Source organism: Martes martes, assembly GCF_963455335.1.
Source record: "Martes martes genome assembly, chromosome: 4".
NCBI lineage: Eukaryota > Metazoa > Chordata > Mammalia > Carnivora > Mustelidae > Martes > Martes martes.
The window spans coordinates 23,475,312-23,495,320 of record NC_137891.1 but is presented as its reverse complement, the minus strand read 5'-3'; the positions used below and the strand labels follow the sequence as shown (position 1 = coordinate 23,495,320).

General features: G+C 35.9%; 1 protein-coding gene across 1 annotated transcript in view; it reads right to left on the bottom strand.

Moving 5' to 3' along the window:
- Positions 1-20,009, bottom strand: part of TRPS1 (transcriptional repressor GATA binding 1) — a gene marked incomplete at its 5' end in the record, with an annotated part of 202,526 nt that overhangs the window by 155,136 nt on the left and 27,381 nt on the right. The window contains one exon of the mRNA XM_080801344.1: positions 15,229-15,832. Within this exon, the coding sequence (XP_080657470.1) occupies positions 15,229-15,832 (604 nt within the window). The remainder of the gene's footprint in view (positions 1-15,228; positions 15,833-20,009) is intronic.

Sequence of the window (20,009 nt, the reverse complement as noted above, 5' to 3'; positions counted from 1 at the left end):
ACAGGAACTGAAAGCCTTGAAGCTTGGAAGATTTTAATCAAGACTTCCATTAACCCCCTACCAATATCTCAGAGATTGTAGGAATTTTAAACAAAAGGGAAAGCAATGCTTTTAAAATGACTTAATGTAATACAGTATTAAGATATGTAACAGTTTAAGCCGTTAAACAACAGGTGACATATTGCAAGCAAGAATCTCTCTTTCTTCTCAATGACAAAATAAGACATTAAAAATAGGACATGAAAATGAGCCCATGGATTAAATTCAGGATAAATAATCCCTGAATAAATCAGAACAACAAGACATAAAACTAAAATATAATAGTTCTTATATATAATGAATCATTCAAATTGGTATAGTATATATGGCTTATGTTTTTAAACAGTATTCAAGAATATTTTTCAGGGGCGCCTGGGTGGCTCAGTGGGTTAAGCCTCTGCCTTCGGCTCAGGTCATGATTCCAGGGTCCTGGGATCGAGCCCCGCATCAGGCTCTCTGCTGGGTGGGGAGCCTGCTTCCTCCTCTCTCTCTGCCTCTCTGCCTACTTGTGATCTATGTCTGTCAAATAAATAAATAAAATCTTTAAAAAAAAAAAAAAAGAATATTTTTCACTTAAATTGGAAAGTAATGGCCCTGAGTAGAGTTATTTTAAATTATATTTGAATAAAAGAATAATTTACATACACATACCATGTACATATTTATATAAACCATATGTATATACTTTTTAAAACTTTCTGAAGCTTATTTACATTAATTTATGAAATTATTAAATTCTTACTTCAGACTTTGATTAAAATACTGAACTCTGCTCTCAAATTTACTCTTTCCTCTTGATTTAGCATGTAAATAATAAGACCCTTGAGGCATGTGTTTCTGTGAATTTCTAAATCCTATCAATTAGAAGATTTTGCCATACATAGAGGATCTTAAAATTTGATCTCAAAAATATCAAAATAGTAACTTTCACTCTAGAGGGGGGCTCGGCCACTATACTTTTTTTTTTTTTTTTTTTTTTTTTGCTGGAGTAACAAAACTCACCTTCTACTTGTATTCTCTTTAGACTTTAGGACTTTGATTCTTCCAGTTTTCCAAACACCAAAGTTTCCTTTTATTTGTTTGTTTGTTGTCTGTACCCCAGTAACCCCCTGCTCCATCCATCTCCATCTATTCAAACTCCAACCCTTTTCAAGAACCAACTGATAAGTAATCTATTCCAGGAAGCCTTCCTTGATGGGCAAATTAAGCAAAGGTCACATCTTCCTCTAAAAATTTTTAAATAAATAAAATAAAATACCACATTTTATCTGTTTCACTCCTTAGCACTTGATACTCCTTTTCTTATATTACAATCATTTTTTTTTCTGAACACTATCTCCCCTACTTGAAGAATCAGTGTCCACAGCATGTCCATATTGATATTACTCCTAGAGTATTTTGTACAACTAGTTTTCAATATAAACTCTATTAAATGAATGTCAATTAATTTATGTCATTTCAAATCCTGTATTTCCTATAATTGATACCATTTCCTGCTATCCATTAGATACTTTCAACTGAATGTTCTGCGAACTTTATAGGTTTAAGACTAGCCTCGTTATTTTACACTTAAAAAACAGTTGACTCTAGAGTTTTCCTAATGACACTACCATTCATCCAAAAGCAATATAGTAAGAAATGTGGACTTTAAAGCCAGACTGTGGGGTGCCAGGGTGGCTCAGTGGGTTAAGCCTCTGCCTTCAGATCAGGTCATGATCTCAGGTCCTGGTATGGAGCCCTGCATCAGGCTCTCTGCTCAGCAGGGAGCCTGCTTCCTGCTCTCTCTTTGCCTGCTGCTCTGCCTACTTGTGATCGCTCTCTCTCTGTTGAACAAATAAAATCTTTAAAAAAAAAAAAAAAAAAAAGCCAGACTAATGGGCATGATCTAGCCTGACCCAATCACTAACTAGCTGATGATGACTTTGGACAAGGAACTTTAACATCTATGGGACTCTACCTTCTTCTATAAAATGAAATTAAAGGTAGCATCTATGTTATGGGGTTATTGTGAAGATTCAGTGAGTTACTACAGATAAAGAACAGGGCCTGGTCCACAGTAATTATTGATTGTTAGCTATTATTAGACTCCTCTTCCAAACTCAAAGCCTCATTCATCATAACTTCCCTTCTCTTGGTCACCAACACATGCAAACTCTTGGAGATTCTACATCTAACCTATCTGTGGAAATCATTTCTCATTACCACTATCCTAGTGTGAACTCTTTTTAAGTCATAGGGTAAAAGATTAGCCTACTAATAAACCTTCCTCACCCTAATTCTGGATAAGTATCCTATGTAAAATGCCATATTAACTTTATTAAAATTTTGATCAAATTATCCTTGGCTCCAAACTCACGATGGTTCTCTATTTCTTTGTGAAATAATATTTTTTGAATAGCATTTAAGGAAATTTTCCTAACCTATATGCTGAGTCTTGGCTCACCAAACTATACTGCACATACCTCTTGGTCAAGCTTTTCTATTATCTACATCCTGAAAGTTTTCTAAGCTAACCTCACATTGTTCTAGCTACATAGCTTGCCTTCCATGCCATCATATACACCTGCTGAAAGCCCAGGCTTTTCTCAAAAACCAGCTCAGAAAACTCTTCATGACAACTATCTTTAGTCACTTAACTGAATGTGATCTGTTTCTCTTTAAACACCCAAAGACTTCTGCTCTTCTCTCTCCTATTCCCTTTTATGGAAGTCTTATCTATACCATACTTGTCCATATACCTGTCTTATCACTTATGACTGTATATTATGTGAAGGTAGGAATCCTGATTTACTCAGAGTCATACCCTTTATAGCATTTTTCATGGTTTCTGAAACCTAGTAGGTGCTGAATTATCATTTATTGGATGACAAGAAAAGTTCGAGACCAGTACGTCAAGGAATGATTCTATTAAGTTGTATTTTATTTTGGATTTCTATTTCTTTCAAGTCTTTTGGAGTCTAGGTTAGTTTGGTTTAGTGCATGTTGGTTCTTTGAAAATAAATCTTGAACCCAGATGAATATTAGCACAGTTAAATATAGACACAACCAAATATGCACTTGAGTCACACAAACAAAACAAACAAAGAGGTATTTTGTTGAAGCTTCTTGAACTAGAAACACAACCAGTCTCTCGTATTATGAAAGGACTTTGCAAACAGCAGTAAGATGCTTGGAAAAATGAATGAAAAGAGATGGAGGTTAGAACGGTCTTCTACACTTCACTTTAACACCTGATTTTTATTCTTACTTTACAATTAACCATGTAAATGACTTTGAGTAAATTAAAATAAATACAAATATTTCAAAATAGAGTTTGTGTACCAAACACTTCACTGAGTAACTATTAGCATCAATTTCATGTGATCACTAAAACATACTAATTTTAAGAAGGTTTGGAGACAACTAAATCCCTTGATATAGTATATCTGTATCTATCTATTTCTCTTTCTTTCTTTCTTTTACCTTATAAGACTCACCTCAGTATATACTATTTAAATAATCTTTGAATACCAAGGTAACTAAGGAGTCTGTCTTTCAACATGTAAATGTGAAACAGACTGATTAGTTATTTGTTGGTGTTTCAGAAATGCACTTTATTCAAACCATCATATTAACTTTTTCCCCTATAACAATCTTCAAAGAAAACATTAGGGTTTCTATTTCTTAGCTACCACTGTGAGGTAATTCTAATTACTTAAAGTCAAGAAATGATACTATTTTTCTGTTTCCCAAGAGTATATATACACAGCCTAGTAAAGTAACTTATACTTGCCAATAAACTCTGCCATTGTGCCGTCCCGTAGAGGCACCTGATTATACAGAAATCAATTCTAACAATTTAAAATTGCAAGCAAGATATAATTATTTAGCTCCATGGATATTCAATACAACACTATTTATAACAGCAAAAACTGGAAATAACTTAAATGTCCAAACACAAGAAATCAATAATCATCTTTTCTAGTACAACTAGTACAATATATAAGGAAAAACTATGAAGTCAATAAATATGATGTAGCAGAATATATACTAATATGGAAAAAACGTTTATAATTTATTATAAAGTAAAACTGAAGGTTATTTAACAACAAGCCTATGAACCTACGTTTGTATGTATGTTTATGAGTGTAGGTGTGTGTATGTGTGTTTGTGTGTCTCCAGAAAAGAATACACTAAAGTGTTGAGCCGTTATTCTCTTATTTTTTCTTATTTATATTTTCTAAAATGTCTATAAGGAACATACATATTTTAATGGGAAAGAAAAAGGTCAAAAAATACTAATTTAACATCCTTTTCTCTTTTTGTACACTCTTCCCAATTTCTTTCTCCATTTCATCCATCACCTCATCCTAAGGGCCACCTCCTCTCCCAAAACCTACAGGAACTGAGTGGAAATATGGTCATTTTCATCATGACCACTGACACTTCAAGTCAGTCATATGTGAATAATGGGATACTAACTGCGAAGGAACATAAAAAAATCTAAGATAGGTTTATAGTTTCAAGATTTCAGTGCGACGAAACTGAATTATTCACATCCATTAAATAGAGTTTGAATGATTCACAGCCAATTTTATTTTTATAATTGTAATGAAACAGCTGGGATTAGAGTCTATTCACGGACTCATAAGAAATTTGCACCCCACCTACTAAAATTAGTTTCTGCATCCAAAACTCTGATTTGAACATCTGACTGAACAAAACAGGCATCACCGCTCAATGCCAAGAAACTGAGGAAAGAGACTTTAAACTTGTCCTGTTCTCTCCAGAATTATTTTATTTCTTATTGTACATAACTTCCCTTTATCATCATATACAAGCAACCCCTTAATAAATAACATGATTTTTGAAACAATTTATTTTGAAAGACTGAGCTTTCTTGTATGAGATAAGCTCAAAAAGCTCAAAGAATGTAATTGTTGAAGACTGCAGATTGTACTATGACAGTGCTTTTTTCCCCATAACTTAAAGATTCTTAGCCACGAGGAGGAAATCTGATTTAAGAATGCACATACCAAGGGGCACCTGGGTGGCTCAGTGGGTTAAGCCTCTGCCTTCGGCTCAGGTCATGATCCCAGGGTCCTGGAATCGAGCCCCGCATCGGGCTCTCTGCTCAGCAGGGAGCCTGCTTCTCCCTTTCTATCTGCCTGCCTCTCTGCCTACTTGTGATTTCTCTCTGTCAAATAAAAAAATAAATAATCTTTAAAAAAAAAAAAAGAATGCACATACCAAATATGTGGTATCTCTTTGGACACCAGCAGTACTAAGTCCAAAAAATAAGATTTTTGTCTTTAAGTTGCTTCAGGTATCAAATCACAGACCTGAAAGTTTAAGGTTTTACAGAAAATTGACTTGGCCCTAGAACTTACAATTTTAAAGAGATGAGTAATTGTATATTTCAATCTCTATAATTTTCCAAAGGAAACAGTGCACAAAGATTGAATGACTCAGTCAGGATCACACGGCTAGTTAGTCACAAAGTGAGTCTAGAACACAAAACCTCCTTGCCTCCAAAATCCAGTCCTCTTTCCACTACATCACAAGGGAAGAGTAAAAAGAAAACATGAAATCTAATTTTACCAGAAAATAAAATCCAGTCAAGCCTGAATCACAGCTAGAGACCGCCTATGAATGGTGGGGCCACACCTACCTCCAAACCCAACCCTGAACATCCTACTCAAAGAATAATTAGGATCTATTTTGAAGTCTTCAGAAATATTGACATTACACATGAATTTGAGGCAAGCTCTAAATTTCTGTCTGAGATTAAAAATCATCATATATATATATATATATATATATATATATATATATATATATATATCTCCTATCTAGACAATCCACATTTTAGAGACCTCCAACTTTCTTTGAATAAATTATATAATTCAGCCAAAACAGATGGGTTTTCTTGAATTATGAAGAAAGTTTCAGGTTGTAAAGAATGCGGTAAAACAAACACGTGTATCTCCTAAAATACAGCCAGCACTGCTTCCACACTTTGCAAAACAGATATGCTTCTAAAAAGTTATACATAAATGAAGGCATTTTTATTTTCTAATGTACCAGGAAAGAAATTTTAAAGTCCTATACTTAGTCTTTAAAAAAAATTATTTTTAAGTGAACAGCTATCTTAAATGTAATATTTCCATTTCCAAATTCCCATATGTGAGTCTGACTTAACTTGTATATATAAATGACATCATACATGTTTTTCTCAGTGTTATTAATTGGTAAGAATAGCCTGAAACTCTATTTGTGGCATATAACAAGCACAGGCTCAATGCTAGTTGAGAAAGTATTCTTGTGCTCCTGTCCTTTTAAAACTTTATTAAGAAATAATAAAGAATATTCTAGCTGACACTCTGAAAATCTTATAAAAGAAAAATACTTTCTAATGGAATCAATATAAATATTTCAGCAAAACACGGAAATGAAAATCATTAAATTCCATATTTTAAAGAAAAAAACCAACATCTTCTCTGTTATATTCCCTTGAAGCCCACACCATTACCGCCGAATCTATTGCACACACAAGGAAAGTACAAACTTTAAAACTGGGTTGAGAAATTATGAAGAATAGAAGAATACTGTCCATGGGACAAAATGAAAACAAGGAAAAAGAAAGCAATTCTTCCCTGAAAAGGGCAAGCCCATCTGAGTTGACTGCCCAAGACTCAACTCTGCCTGAGTTGAGACCCATTAAGAAAATGGGTCCTGCTTGAAAATAAGTTTCTCTACAAAATAAACTTCATTGCATATGTAATATGTAAGCATATCACACCACAGCCCTGGCTATTGGTCATTTGTTATCTACCACAAACATGGTAAGAAAAGGCTCTTAAAGATTATTTGCCTTTTCCTTAATTATCTGCATTCATCATTAAATAAGTCAATTTGCAGTTTAACAGTTAATCCTTAATTAAATATTTCTAAGATATTATTTGTGAATGAATTTATTTTGTATTTTAAAAATGACCCATTTAGAGGATGGTGGACACTGAACATTATTTGTTATCAGTCATGTATTTTCTCACTCAAGTAACTGCAGTGATAAGAAACTGTCCTAAGGAAATAATAAAACAATGAAATAACATATACCAGGAGGTTCATCAAAGTTTCTTTATAACTAAAAATTGGAAGTTGCCTAAACGTTTATCAGTAAGTGCTCTACTGAGCACTTTATGTAACTATTTCATGGCACAACATGGAGGCACTAAACCAAATATTTTAAGTTATATTTGTTGATGGGAAGAGATGTCCACCACTTATTGTTAAATGGAAAAAGGAGTGAGGCAATGGTCCTCTACTTGAATAAAATATATTTCTGAATGCATATAAAAAATAAATTAGAAATATATATATATATATATATATATATATGAATAGAAAAGTATTTGTGGGTTGGACTCACGACCAATTTTCCTTTTCTTCAGTGTTCTGTATGGTCATACACATAACACTTCTTTTTCAAAAAGCATCTATCATTTGCATCATTTTCAAAAAGTGATTTTTCCATTTTGGACACAAAACACACAAAAACTATATGTTTATATGGAATAAATCATTCTGAAATTGCAGAGTTCCCCAAGCATTTATTAACTGATCACACAGAGTCAAAGGAGGCCATGCAATGGGTATGGGCCCATGCATGGGCCACAGTCCAACTGTCAGTGTCAAAACTGCACCTCTGCCATTAAAAGTGGAGTGGCCTCAGGCAAATTAATTAATCTCTCTGCCTCAGTTTCCTTACCTAAATAAAAAGGATAATAACAGCTTCAACCTCAAAGGGCTTGGTGAGGATGAAAGTTGTTAATTCAATAATAAACTAATGGAAAGGCTGTAAACTTTTAATCCTAGAAAATGAAATACTAAATTACGTGGCAATCAATTAGAAGTATCCATCTACATCAACCAAATTCTTTATTTTTTGAATGCTTTCATGTACAATTGTTCTAACCTAGTTTCCCCAGGTTTGCTCTTCCGCATCAAGAATTCAAATTGGGCAGCTAGGAGGTATTCTCATGATGCCCCCTGCATTACTGACTAAACACCTAAAGCTGATTCCCTGAGAACAGATTGTTTTATGGGATATTTCTCTACCAAGACTTTTTTTTTTCATGACTTAGTATAAGTCCTGAATACCAAAATGTGAACAAAATATAACAAATACAACACAACGGGCAAATGGAATTCAATAAACCACACGGTCATGAATCTCATCATTTTTTCAAACAAAGTATTGTGCTTATTAAATGACTATTTTAAAAACCTTTGCCTGTATCCAAATTCTCATAAAGTTTGACTTATAATCACGACTCATCTTTTTTTAAATGTTAGTAAAAACTACAAAGTATATTTTGCCTTTTAAAAATATATCTACATATCCTTAGCTTTTTCTGGTTAATCATGATCTTACAAATAGGTAAACCTCCAGCGTATAAGATGGTTTGTCGCTTTCATAACTACTATGCCGAAAGTAAATCATCTCAACTGAGAAACTATCTTTTTAAAGAGAAATGTTAACATGTAAAATTATGTGTGGGAGCTATTTGATCATTCTGACATAAATAATGATACCAACCACTCAATTTATCACATCACAAATGTCCTGTACTTTCAAAAACAAAAGATTCCTTTGCCTTACTCCTAATTACCAATAACATAAAAAAATATGCCTTAAGATAAAGTATTTTGGATTTTTGTCCCAAAATAAAGTCATATTCCTGATTCTGCTTTATGTACGAATCGTACTTAATTACAAACTTCCATAAATAAGAATGCTGCTTCACCAAAATTAAAGAAACAGATTCTTCAAACTTCCGGGATATTAATTGCATCTCCTTGAACTCATAACAACTAGATGCAGCAGTATCCTGCTTGCCAAGCTTCCCGGAGTTAACCAGTACACCATTCTAGTAATCAGTGTCTTTGTGTGTAAATACTTAATGAAAGTTCCCAAAGACAGTCAAAGGGAAAAGAGGGTAAAGAATACGACAATGGAAACAATATTTACTCTTTTGTTGACATCAAATAACAAAATATACAAAAATCCAAAATTAAAAAATTTCCTGGCATTTTAGGGAATCAACAGTTCTGTTAAATCCGTCCATCAGATCGGACTTTGCCAGAAAAATACCAGATTCACATCAAGGCTGTGCAGCCCATGGCTGACACACTTTTGAATCATTCTCCATCTGTTGCTCCTGAAACTTGGGCCACCTTCTATATACTCTTCATTTCCAACATCTAAGAAAGAACATTCAACAATGGGTTCCTTTTGGGGACCTGTTATCTCCTGACTCATGCAGTCTGTGAGAAAAGGAAGCCAAGCAAAAGATAGTTATACAGGAAATAATTAACAGATAGTGTGCTGAAGGATACCATTTCACAGCAACCACAAACTTACAGCCCAATTCACTAAAAGATACATCTGCTTCCCCTGCTTTACAAACCTGCGCCAGCAGAACTATGCCAGACTTCACAAAAAGTCTAGGTTACAAAAAGGAAAAAAAAAATGCTTACAAAAATACTTGAGTCAATGGAGCTGACTTTTACAAAAAGAAATAAGAATAAAAGAAAATCTCATTGGTCAAGCCAATAAAACCAAACATGCATATATCAAATTGGCTTTAGTTATGATTGACCGTCAAAAATGGTATACGAATATAAAAGATGAATAACCAGCGAAGAAAAAAAAATTCAAGCTACCTAGTTTTTATTTAATAAAAACAAAATGGTCACGTTCACTGCTACACTCAACTAAGTCAACTAATGGATTGTATTTTTTATAAATTTTTTTTTTAAGATTTTACTTATTTATTTGACAGACAGATCACAAGTAGGCCGAGAGGCAGAGAGAGAAGGGAGGAAGCAGGCTCCCTGCTGAGCAGAGAGCCAGATGCGGGGCTCAATCCCAGGACCCTGAGATCATGACCTGAGCCGAAGGCAGCGGCTTTAACCCACTGAGCCACCCAGGCACCCCTGGATTGTATTTTTTAAATAAATCTATGTTACATTTGAATTTAAACCATATCCTTTCCTAACTGGTGGACAACAGAAATTCATCTTATGCAAGGCAGAAGCACAGAGATATACCAGGATTGTTAATTCTGGATTTAGTAAATGGTTTTAAATACTTTATTCAAAAAAAAAAAAAATACTTTATTCAAATATCAACAAATCAAGTATCCGCAGTTACCTAAAGAAAGAATTTATCAATGTGCCCTAAAAACTACAAGTTTCATAACCAGTGATTATGGAGGTGTATCTTTGCCATTTTTCCTGGCATAGTCAGTTCTCTTTGGGATTAAGTACATCCATATGTAAATGTCCAAACTGAGTCAGAAAGAGTTATATACATAAACATTATGTAACATCACTACTACCTGCAGATAATTGAAAAACTGTTTTATTTTCATTAAACATGAAGAAAAAAACCACTATCAGGCTTTTCCCTTGAAATCATCTTTAGTTAAAAAAAGTTCCTGCGATCTTCTGTCACTAGTTGTAAAGGCATTCAACATTGTCGCTTGTTTGAACGTCTGTTTGGCTGCCAATGGACTGTCCCCAAAAGAACATTTTTGCATCTCAATAGACTGTCCGGTATCAACAATCTTTAAACTATAAATTTAACACCACTGAAGCAAGCGGAAAATAACATCTACTTTGTGCTGTCTTGGTATCACATTTACAAAATGAACAAATAATCATACTACTTTGCACTTATCTAGAGCCCTGCATCTGACGATCTCAAATGGCCTGACAAACAGTAATTAACTAAGCTGCACAGCACTTCTGTGAGGACGGCAGGCATTTTAATCCCAAGAGTGGGATGAACGGAGATCCTGGGAGGCCCTGATTTTGACAGTCAGTGGCTCAACATGGAACTCAACTCCCTGAACTTGGAACTCATCTCCCATAGCCCACGGCTGAAGGTCTCCGCCAAAACCAACTGGTGTGAAATGTATGCATTGAAATGGGCAGACTTCCCTAAATAAATTTATATTGGAATCTAAAATCATTTTTCCCCTAGATGCATGAAGAAAGTGGACTGATAACTAGGGCGTCTGAAAATGAGGGAGAATTAGAACAGTTGAGTTATCCTACTACGACACGCAGATGTTTACCTGGATGTGGATTTGCCATAAACTCCCCTTACACATTTCCCATCTAAACCCAATTATACTTCTGCATTTCATTAAATGAAAAACTGCATTTGATATTGGCAAAATCTTTGTGAGACTTAATGACAGATGCTTTGTTCCTATTAATGTAGTTATCAGTTAAAAGACACAGCTTTCTACGTTGTAAAATCCAATCTAAAACGTCAATTTTAAGAGTGAGATCTGGAGTTTTTTATGCAGGAAATCATAAAACTAATATAGTTGCATTCTATGAGTCTGTCTACAAAATGAATAAATAAATACCTTTGTGTAAATATACATCATAGAAGAAACTGGCCAGAAAAAGGCACAGCATTGTCCTGCCTTCTGACTACCTTACACTGTTTAGTTTAACATGAGAAAGGAGCATCAAGTTGAATATTTAAAACTTTTGCTTTTAGCACAGAAAATGTTAAATATGTTAACCTCTTCACAGAGCCAAATCGTAAGTTAAATGAAAACACTGTATTTTCAAAACATTTTCAGGAACTTCTTCATGTTTACAAAATCCTCCTAGAAGTTTTTGAAGAGTAACAAGGTTTTCATATAAACTTGGGACTATTTCTAGCAGAGTCTAAAGTCTTTAATGCTTCTTCCTACTCATAAAAGGAAAAAAAAAAAAAAACCAATGGTTTTACAGAAATATGAGGTAGTTAATCCACAACAAAAAACTAATTTTCATAAGGCAATTTACAAGATAACGCTTATGCTAATGTACCCCCTGCTATCCTCAAAGCACAGTGGTCCACACAGATCACATACACAATTTAAAATGTTTTGTAACCATATCAATTCCACACTGGTAACAAAGGAAAAATATAAGACTTTCTCTACATGAAAATATACATAAATGATCTGCTATTGAACACAAAACTGAAAGCCAAACACTTAACTAACCTATGTAAAACAAAATAAAAAGAAAGAAAAAAAAAAAACTAATGAGAAAATATTTTCAAATTTTAGTTCTTCTCTGTGATTCTTCTATTTCCTTCCTCACTTTGAGTGCAGCTAAATTTCATAACTGAAACCAGTTAAAAACACGTATCAGAAAGACCAGTATCCAGAAAGCAACCATCATTTTGTGCTTTGTGAATGGCCCTAAATATATTCAGCCTGCTCTTTAAAAATGTTTCCACTATTAACCAGCATAGGGTTGAACTATTTAAATTAACATTTTTCCTGCACAGATTTCTCATACTTAATTCTCATTACCAATCTGTACAGCAGTCAGCTGATAGTCAAATTTTTACTTTTAAAATTAGAAACTACATGTATAAATATTTATAAGTACAGTTTATTAAGTCTACACTATTTGCACTATTTAATAAAATGACTTTTAAAACCAATTTTCTGTTTCTCAAAGTGCATACTATTTCTAAATAAACATGCCAAATAGCAGGATAAGTTCAAGTTCCAGTCTATTTATACTCAAATTCTGAATATTATATTCTGTAGATATACATTTACAGACACCTGTATTTCCATTCACAACATGTAAATTGCATTTGCATATTTTTACTGGGTATTTGTAAACTTTTATAGGACACTTTCACTAATAACTAGACCCCTACAACAATAAAATTAAAGCGCAGTGTTTTTACCTTCAGTAAATATGATGGTGATACTCTGCTGGGTTCTTCCTTATTGATGGCAGAGGATTGAACTGAGAAGTGTGAATCTGCTATAACTCAGCAACAGCAATTTCTACCACCAAGGTAGAATGCTTGTCAAATTCACATTCAGAATGGGCTCTGCTTTTTAATTCTCTTAAATGTCTTAAAAAGCTGATCAGCTAAGCTATGTGTATATTAAAAAGTTTTAATTCACTTAATACATTAAATACTCCACAAATTAAATCAGCTACACTTTCTATTCCAAATATCCAATAAAATCGGTGATTCCCAATAGCACTATTCAAATACACTGAAAATATAAATTTTAAAGAGTCACAGTTTACAAAAGTCAAGGAAGAATGACCCAAGACTTTACATACATACATACATACATACATATGTATACACACACACACATATATAAATTTTATCATCTCTTAAAATTTAGGAGATGACCGCTTTTAAAGATCACAGATCCCATGGTTAAGAATTTGATTATTTGTAGAATATAGTGAAGCACTCTCTGGCTGAAGAGTTCATATTTCAGCAGCTAATGTGAGGAACTGAAGAAACAGTTGCAATGATGCAACAGAAACTTGAAGTCAGGGAATTAAGGAAGTGGAGGAATTGAGAAAAACAACTTTTTAGAAAAGCATCATCATCCCCAGTCTGCTCAAAAAAAACGTTAACACTCTCAGGCTCAGGTTTTAGACTCAACCACATAAAAAATGACTGATCGTTCCAAATTCTTAGTGTATACGCATGTGGCAGAAAAGGTAACATTCCAGAAATAGTCTAAAAGAGCCAAACAAATGAAGATGTCATGGATGAAAACAATTTTAAAATGGAAAAAAAAAAAAACAAAAAAAACGAAAAACGGGTGGGGAGCTCTAGTGATACAGACATTAAGGCACCCAATTACAACACACTCTCAAGACGCAATATGAAATTTAAAATATAAGACATATCACCCCTGTCTTATAACCAGAAACTAAAAGAGCCAGTTGAGACCAGAAGAATCCTGACGTGCTAAGAAAAAAACGAACATTTACAATTGCAGCCCCATATATATTTATTGGAAAGAAGCTCCCTGAATTCAACCCCCTTCTTGAAGGGCACAAGAACTATTTCTCTTCTTTTTAAAGTTACATACAATCAACTTGCGCCTTCTCTGCAGGACGGATTCTTTGTTTCTCGGTGTACAAGGGGCATAGCCTCTTCTGCATTCAAGCCCTTCTCGTAGCTTCAGGGCATGACTGCAGCCAGGAAAGGGAAGAGATTTTATAATTAACTGTGCACCTCTAAGAGGCATTTCTCAACTCCACTAGAGAAACCTGAGAAGCACAGACAGGCTTCAGAGAATCTGCAGGAAATGAGAAGAGGGAAGCCATGCAGACACTGGAGGGAGAAATTCTTCTCTCCAGAATCCATCCAGAGAGACCTCAGTGGTCTCTGACCTGTAGGTCAAACCATTGGGCTGGCTGCCCTCGCCTTCCTAACCGGATCTTTGGTAAAGGTTAGCTGCTTTCTGATCCTACCTTCTAGGCACCAACAAAGCATCGAAATCATGCAGAAAGCTCAAAACTTTCTTGGAGTCAAGGTGAAATGTCAAAGTGGCGGTGCCTTAGGCAAAAAGCAAGCATCACTTACTGAGAGTTGGTGAATTTTCAAAATCTGACTATTTTCTTGATACTGCTACATAAAGAGAGAGCAAGGATCTCATCATTCTCAGAGGTTTTGTTTTTCCACATGTGACTATGTCTTTCTCCCTACAAAAGCCTGATCATATAAAATGCACGGGTCTTTCTCTGCTTTGGATGCTCTTCAGGCCACTCACACTTGGGTCTACCTCACCTCTTCCCCTCTTTTTGGTAACTAAACACCAACAAGCCTTGTCATTTGTACATAATTAGACCATCAGTTTGTAAAAAACTACATTTCCATATTAACCTCTCACCATAGGCTTTGCATTCCTAATGATTTAAATCTCTGCTAATTTTCCTGTTAACCAGATGCAGTGTGACACCACCTTAAAATTTAAAAGTCATTTACCTATTTTAATGGAAAGGATGTGCAATCTTCTGGGATTCTGAACCTCCCTTCTCCAAATGAGGCCTTGGTGTTTTGCATAATCACCAGGAATGATTAACCAACATCCAATCTGAGCTAAGAGCAGTGGCAAACAAGTGACTGCCCACCACCACAGCACAGACATGTAGAATGTGTACACACACACACACACACACACACACACACACACACACGTTACTCTCCACAACTTCGGCCTTATAAGACCCCAGACTGAGACCATTTAGTTTCAGGTGTAAGACTAAATGATACTAAATGTAGAGAATATGTGTCCTCCCACTTCCCTTTCAACATAGGTGAATTATTTAAAAATTAAACCTTCCTACCCGTAACAGGGACTGGGATTCATCCTTGGACTTGTTTTCTCCCGACACAGGATACTGCTGGGTGAGGGTCCCGGACTTCTCTCCACCAGCTGGCACCCCCTGCAGGAATCCCTTGGTCTCCACAGCCAAGCCATAAATAGGTCGTGCCAGATGGGCAGCTTCAACATTGGGGCTATCCCTTAGAGTCTTGGTCTGCTCTTGGGGGCCGGACACAGGCGTCAGAAGCCCCAGGCTTGCCTGAGTGTAGGATGGGCTGCCTCGCAGGATATCTGCCCCTCTCCAAGTCATGTTTCGAAGGTCATCGCTTGAACTCTCGGTCCAAACTTTATCCTTCAGCCCGTCCTTATCTTCCACCTTCTCCCTCTTCACCACACTCTCAGAAACTGGCTCTCCCATTTTAGAGTCTGGATTGAGCAGACTGTAGACCTTGAGGTCGATTTTGGGCTCCTCCTTGATGGTGGACACAGCATGACCGTCCTCTTCGCCATTGGCTGTAGTGATGTCCTGTTCGTGGCAGTGAACAGTGTTGAAGTGCTCCAGTAGTGACTGAGTATCAGCAGCCGTAAAGCTGCACTGACGGCATTTGTAGCAGCTGTGGGCTCTCCTGGAGAAGAAAACAGTCATTAGAAATCTAGACTTTGGAAGGGCTTAAAAAAATAAAACAAAACAAAAACAAACAAAATAAACAAAAAAACAGTCTTTAAGGACCTGACTTACCACACGTAATGTAATAGGTAGGACAAAATACACCATTCCCAAGACCCAGAAGTTGGAATGGAATTAACTGTCCTTTTTGGTTCCATATAAAGGATGTGACATTCCCTTTTGACGGATTAACCATAACGGGTAGACACACATATACACCCTCATGTGTCCACACGCCAGCAATTTGCATTGAAACTCGGTTGGTATGTTTTATTATTGAAAGACTTGCTCTGTTCGCCAATTCTATATTACTTAACAGGCACATATATTTTCACACTGATTTCATCAGTGGACTTTTCACTTCCTGTTTTTTTTTCACTAAATCGCTATTGTTTCATTATAAATGTAAATGCATCTCCAGTGTTACTTCTGTAACATTTACACATATTAAATTCTACTTGATTACAGTGTTCTTTTCTATCTTACAACTTAAATCAGTTTAGGTAACGAAATATGGCTGACAGATCTACATAATCTAGTAAATAAGATGTATTGGAAGCTCAAGATTTTTTTTTTTTAAAGATTTTATTTATTTATTTGTCAGAGAGAGTGAGCAAAGGCAGACAGAGTGGCAGGCAGAGGCAGAGGGAGAAGCAGGCTCCCCGCTGAGCAAGGAGCCCGATGTGGGACTCCATCCCAGGACGCTGGGATCATGACCTGAGCCGAAGGCAGCCACTCAACAAACTGAGCCACCCAGGCATCCCGAAGCTCAAGATTTTTAAGACAAATTCTTCCAGGAGGCTTTAGGAACATTCAACAAATTGGAGGTGTCTGCTAGATGTGCAGCATGATTGGGGTTGTGTGGATATATTCATTCATAAAGAACATGTGAGTGCGCGTGTATTCTTTTCAAAAGGCATAAAACAAAAAGAACTTATTGCTGGATTTCATAGCATCCTCTGCTATTAAAGATGGAACACTGTCATATTAAGACAAAGATTTGATTAACAAAGAGCAGAGGCACTGTATCCTAAAAGACACACTGGGAAGGTACACAAGTGACTTGGAATAAGGCATATGTATAAAAACTTTGTATGGCTCTCTAAATAAATTCCATGTGGAACACCTGCTATTCCACTGATGCAATGTGTTGCAAAACTTAAAATAACAAAATAGGTTTTGAGAACTATTACTTAAAGCTACCACCACATATGTGCACATCTGTATAAGTGTAGATGATCATCACAAATTCCTTTGCCAGACCCTGGGTTCACACTGGTGGATGCAGAAGAAACCCAGTCTTTGTCCACCTGGTGTTTAGAGTCTAGTCAGGAAGGGCGATCCTCCCATTAGATTATAAATAAATATAAAGAGCGGTATGTGCCAAGAACTTTTATGGATGGGATGGTAATGGGGTTGATGGGGTGCACAGGGCAGCCAGGAAGGCCTTTCTGAGGGAGAGAAAAACCAGTGGATGAAAAGGAGCTATTCTTGTTGGAGGAGGAGGAAGGGGGAGAAGGCACATTCTAGCAAGTCTGAAATACTGAACAGAGGTCCCTGCTGCTTTAGAGGAATAAGTAAGAGGAAGCATGTCAATCAACAAGCTAGAAGGGTGATCTAGAGCTTTGTAGACCATGGTAAGAGGCAGATAGGTATCTTCAGAGGTTAAAGGAAGCAACTGCAAAGTTACAGGCACAGAAGGAGCATCGTTAAATATATGTTTTAGTCACCTGGGACCTTAACGGTTTCTGTACTCAGTAACTTCATTCCTTTACGAGACCTGATGGCTGAAAATCCAAAAGAATGTTTGTATTTTAAGGAAGCAAAAGTCAAAGGTATTATGATATGTAACAAAATCTCAGTATTTGTCAAGAGTACTTAATGCAGTACAAAATTATCTTATCATTAACAGCTTACATTTGGTTGAATAAATACGGATATTTAACTTTCACTTTTTACAGAAGATTGTTTTCTATCTCGTCTCCTATTTTTTTTCACTGTTTAAGTATTAAAGATTAAGCAAAAGGAAATACAACAAAGGTAAATAATTTAATGATGAGTTGACCATAAAAATATAATTTTAAAATTGATTTCCTCAAGTGAAAGGAGCCTAACCCTTGAGAAGAACATGTCTATGACCAAGAGTAAGAATCTTGCGCCAAGTTCAAGGCCAGAAAATCCCCAAACAGGATTCAGATCACAAAGTTCAAAAGACAAGACTCAAAACCTAGGACCTAGAACCTATGGGAACTTAAAATAAATATCCATCCCAGCAAAACTATGTTTGAGTATCTCCAATGAGAGATAAACTTGAAACCTCACAAAAAATTGCTGTGTGTACGAGGTTCGATTATGACGGAGAAAAATGGATTTATCAGGATGGTTAGATCAAAACATACCCAGGAAATACCCTCCTGAAGATATGCCACATAATCTGTTGAGGCATGCAAATTAAACAAACAAGCTTCAGAAAGCACATTTTCCAGCTCTGATCAACCTTCACCCCTAGACAGTTCTAATGAGTTCACTGCCCGCTATGGCACTAAATTTATGGTTTCCTTGACACGGTAGGGTCTCTGTGTGAAACCTCTACGGGGAATCCCTTCTAATAAAGTAAGACTATCAATGGCCACTGCTCCTTCTACCCAAACGGGTCTTTTATACAAAACCAAATGTATAAAGAGTATAAAAAATTCCAAAGTCTAAAACTTCTACAGAATTGCAGTGAACGTACTTCAAGAAATAAAGACAATTCTATGGCAAAGGAAGGAGAGAGTACCAATGCCCAACAGAAGAAATACAATTTCCTAGGGTACATTGCAACAAAATATTTTAAAACAGCAGAATCTCAGTTCTAATGGGAGCACTGAAGAGTGTAGACTCCGGGAACGCCTGAATTTCAGTCTTGGCTCTGTTATTTTACTGTGTGTGTGACTTCAAATAATTTACTAAACTTGCCCCAATGTCTTCATCTGCAAAATGAAAACAACAGTACCTCTTGATAGGTTCTTATGAATGTTAAGTAAATAACACCTATAGTAGGTAAGTAAATAAGTCCACCAGTATAAATCCTCAAATTAAATAAAGCCCCTCTCTCCTGTGTGAATCTGCATTCTATGCTCTTTGTGCAAAGGAGTTAAAACTTATAAACTAGCAGCACTTTGGTATCATCCTTTTCCATTCCCCTATGTATCTTAACCATGACAAACACTGTTCTTAAAACCAAGTTGATTTCCTGGAAGACCCTTTGGTTTAAGACACTGACAAGTAGAACATATTCTATGACTTTTCTGCTTCACCTAGTGGCATTCAATAGCTTGAAGGAATGAGGAATTTAGTAGTTTGCTTAATTGTCTAGCTTTACTCTTGTCATTAATAGACCCAGAATCTTAAGATTCTGAATCACAAAAAATAGAAAAAGGCATTACCTGTATTTTATTAAAGTCTTGGGAGGTGGAGATGCCTTGAGTGTGTTTATGAAGGTAGTTTAGAATCATGATATATCTAGTAATACATCTCAGTAATTCAGATTACGTGCCTTCAATATCGACTTATTCCGTAATCTAGAAATGTCCTTGAGTCATCCTATCCCTCCACCAAATAAAGACAACACATGCAACCCTTACCAATGACTTGACTGGTATGTCCTCTTAAAAATACAAAGACCTTGGGTCCCTGCCCAGGCACTGAATTCCTCACAAAGTATCACACTCAGGTAAGGTGTCAGGGGCTTTTAGGCATTCTCTGATTCCATGTTCCTGTCCCAATGGACACACAGGTCTCAGCAAGAGCTGTTCTGATCTGCCCCACAGAGGAGCTCCTGATCTGACCGCTCCAGGCAAAACCATCCTTGACACAGGTGCTGAAGAACCATCAGAGATCAGTAGGGATGAACATAAAGCAAAAAAAAAAACCACCGAAAAACAACAAACACCACTCTCCCTCCAAAACTGCAGAGCTAAGTTCTCCATGAGAACCAGGTTTTACAGTGAAAAGGAAAACACATCTTAACAGGAAGGATATTAAAATAAAGTTGTAATAATAAGCTCAACTCACACACCTTTTCTTTTGAAGAGTTCAAAGCATTCACACATAACTGATCTCACCTCTCCCTGAAGTAGAAAGCCCATTTTACA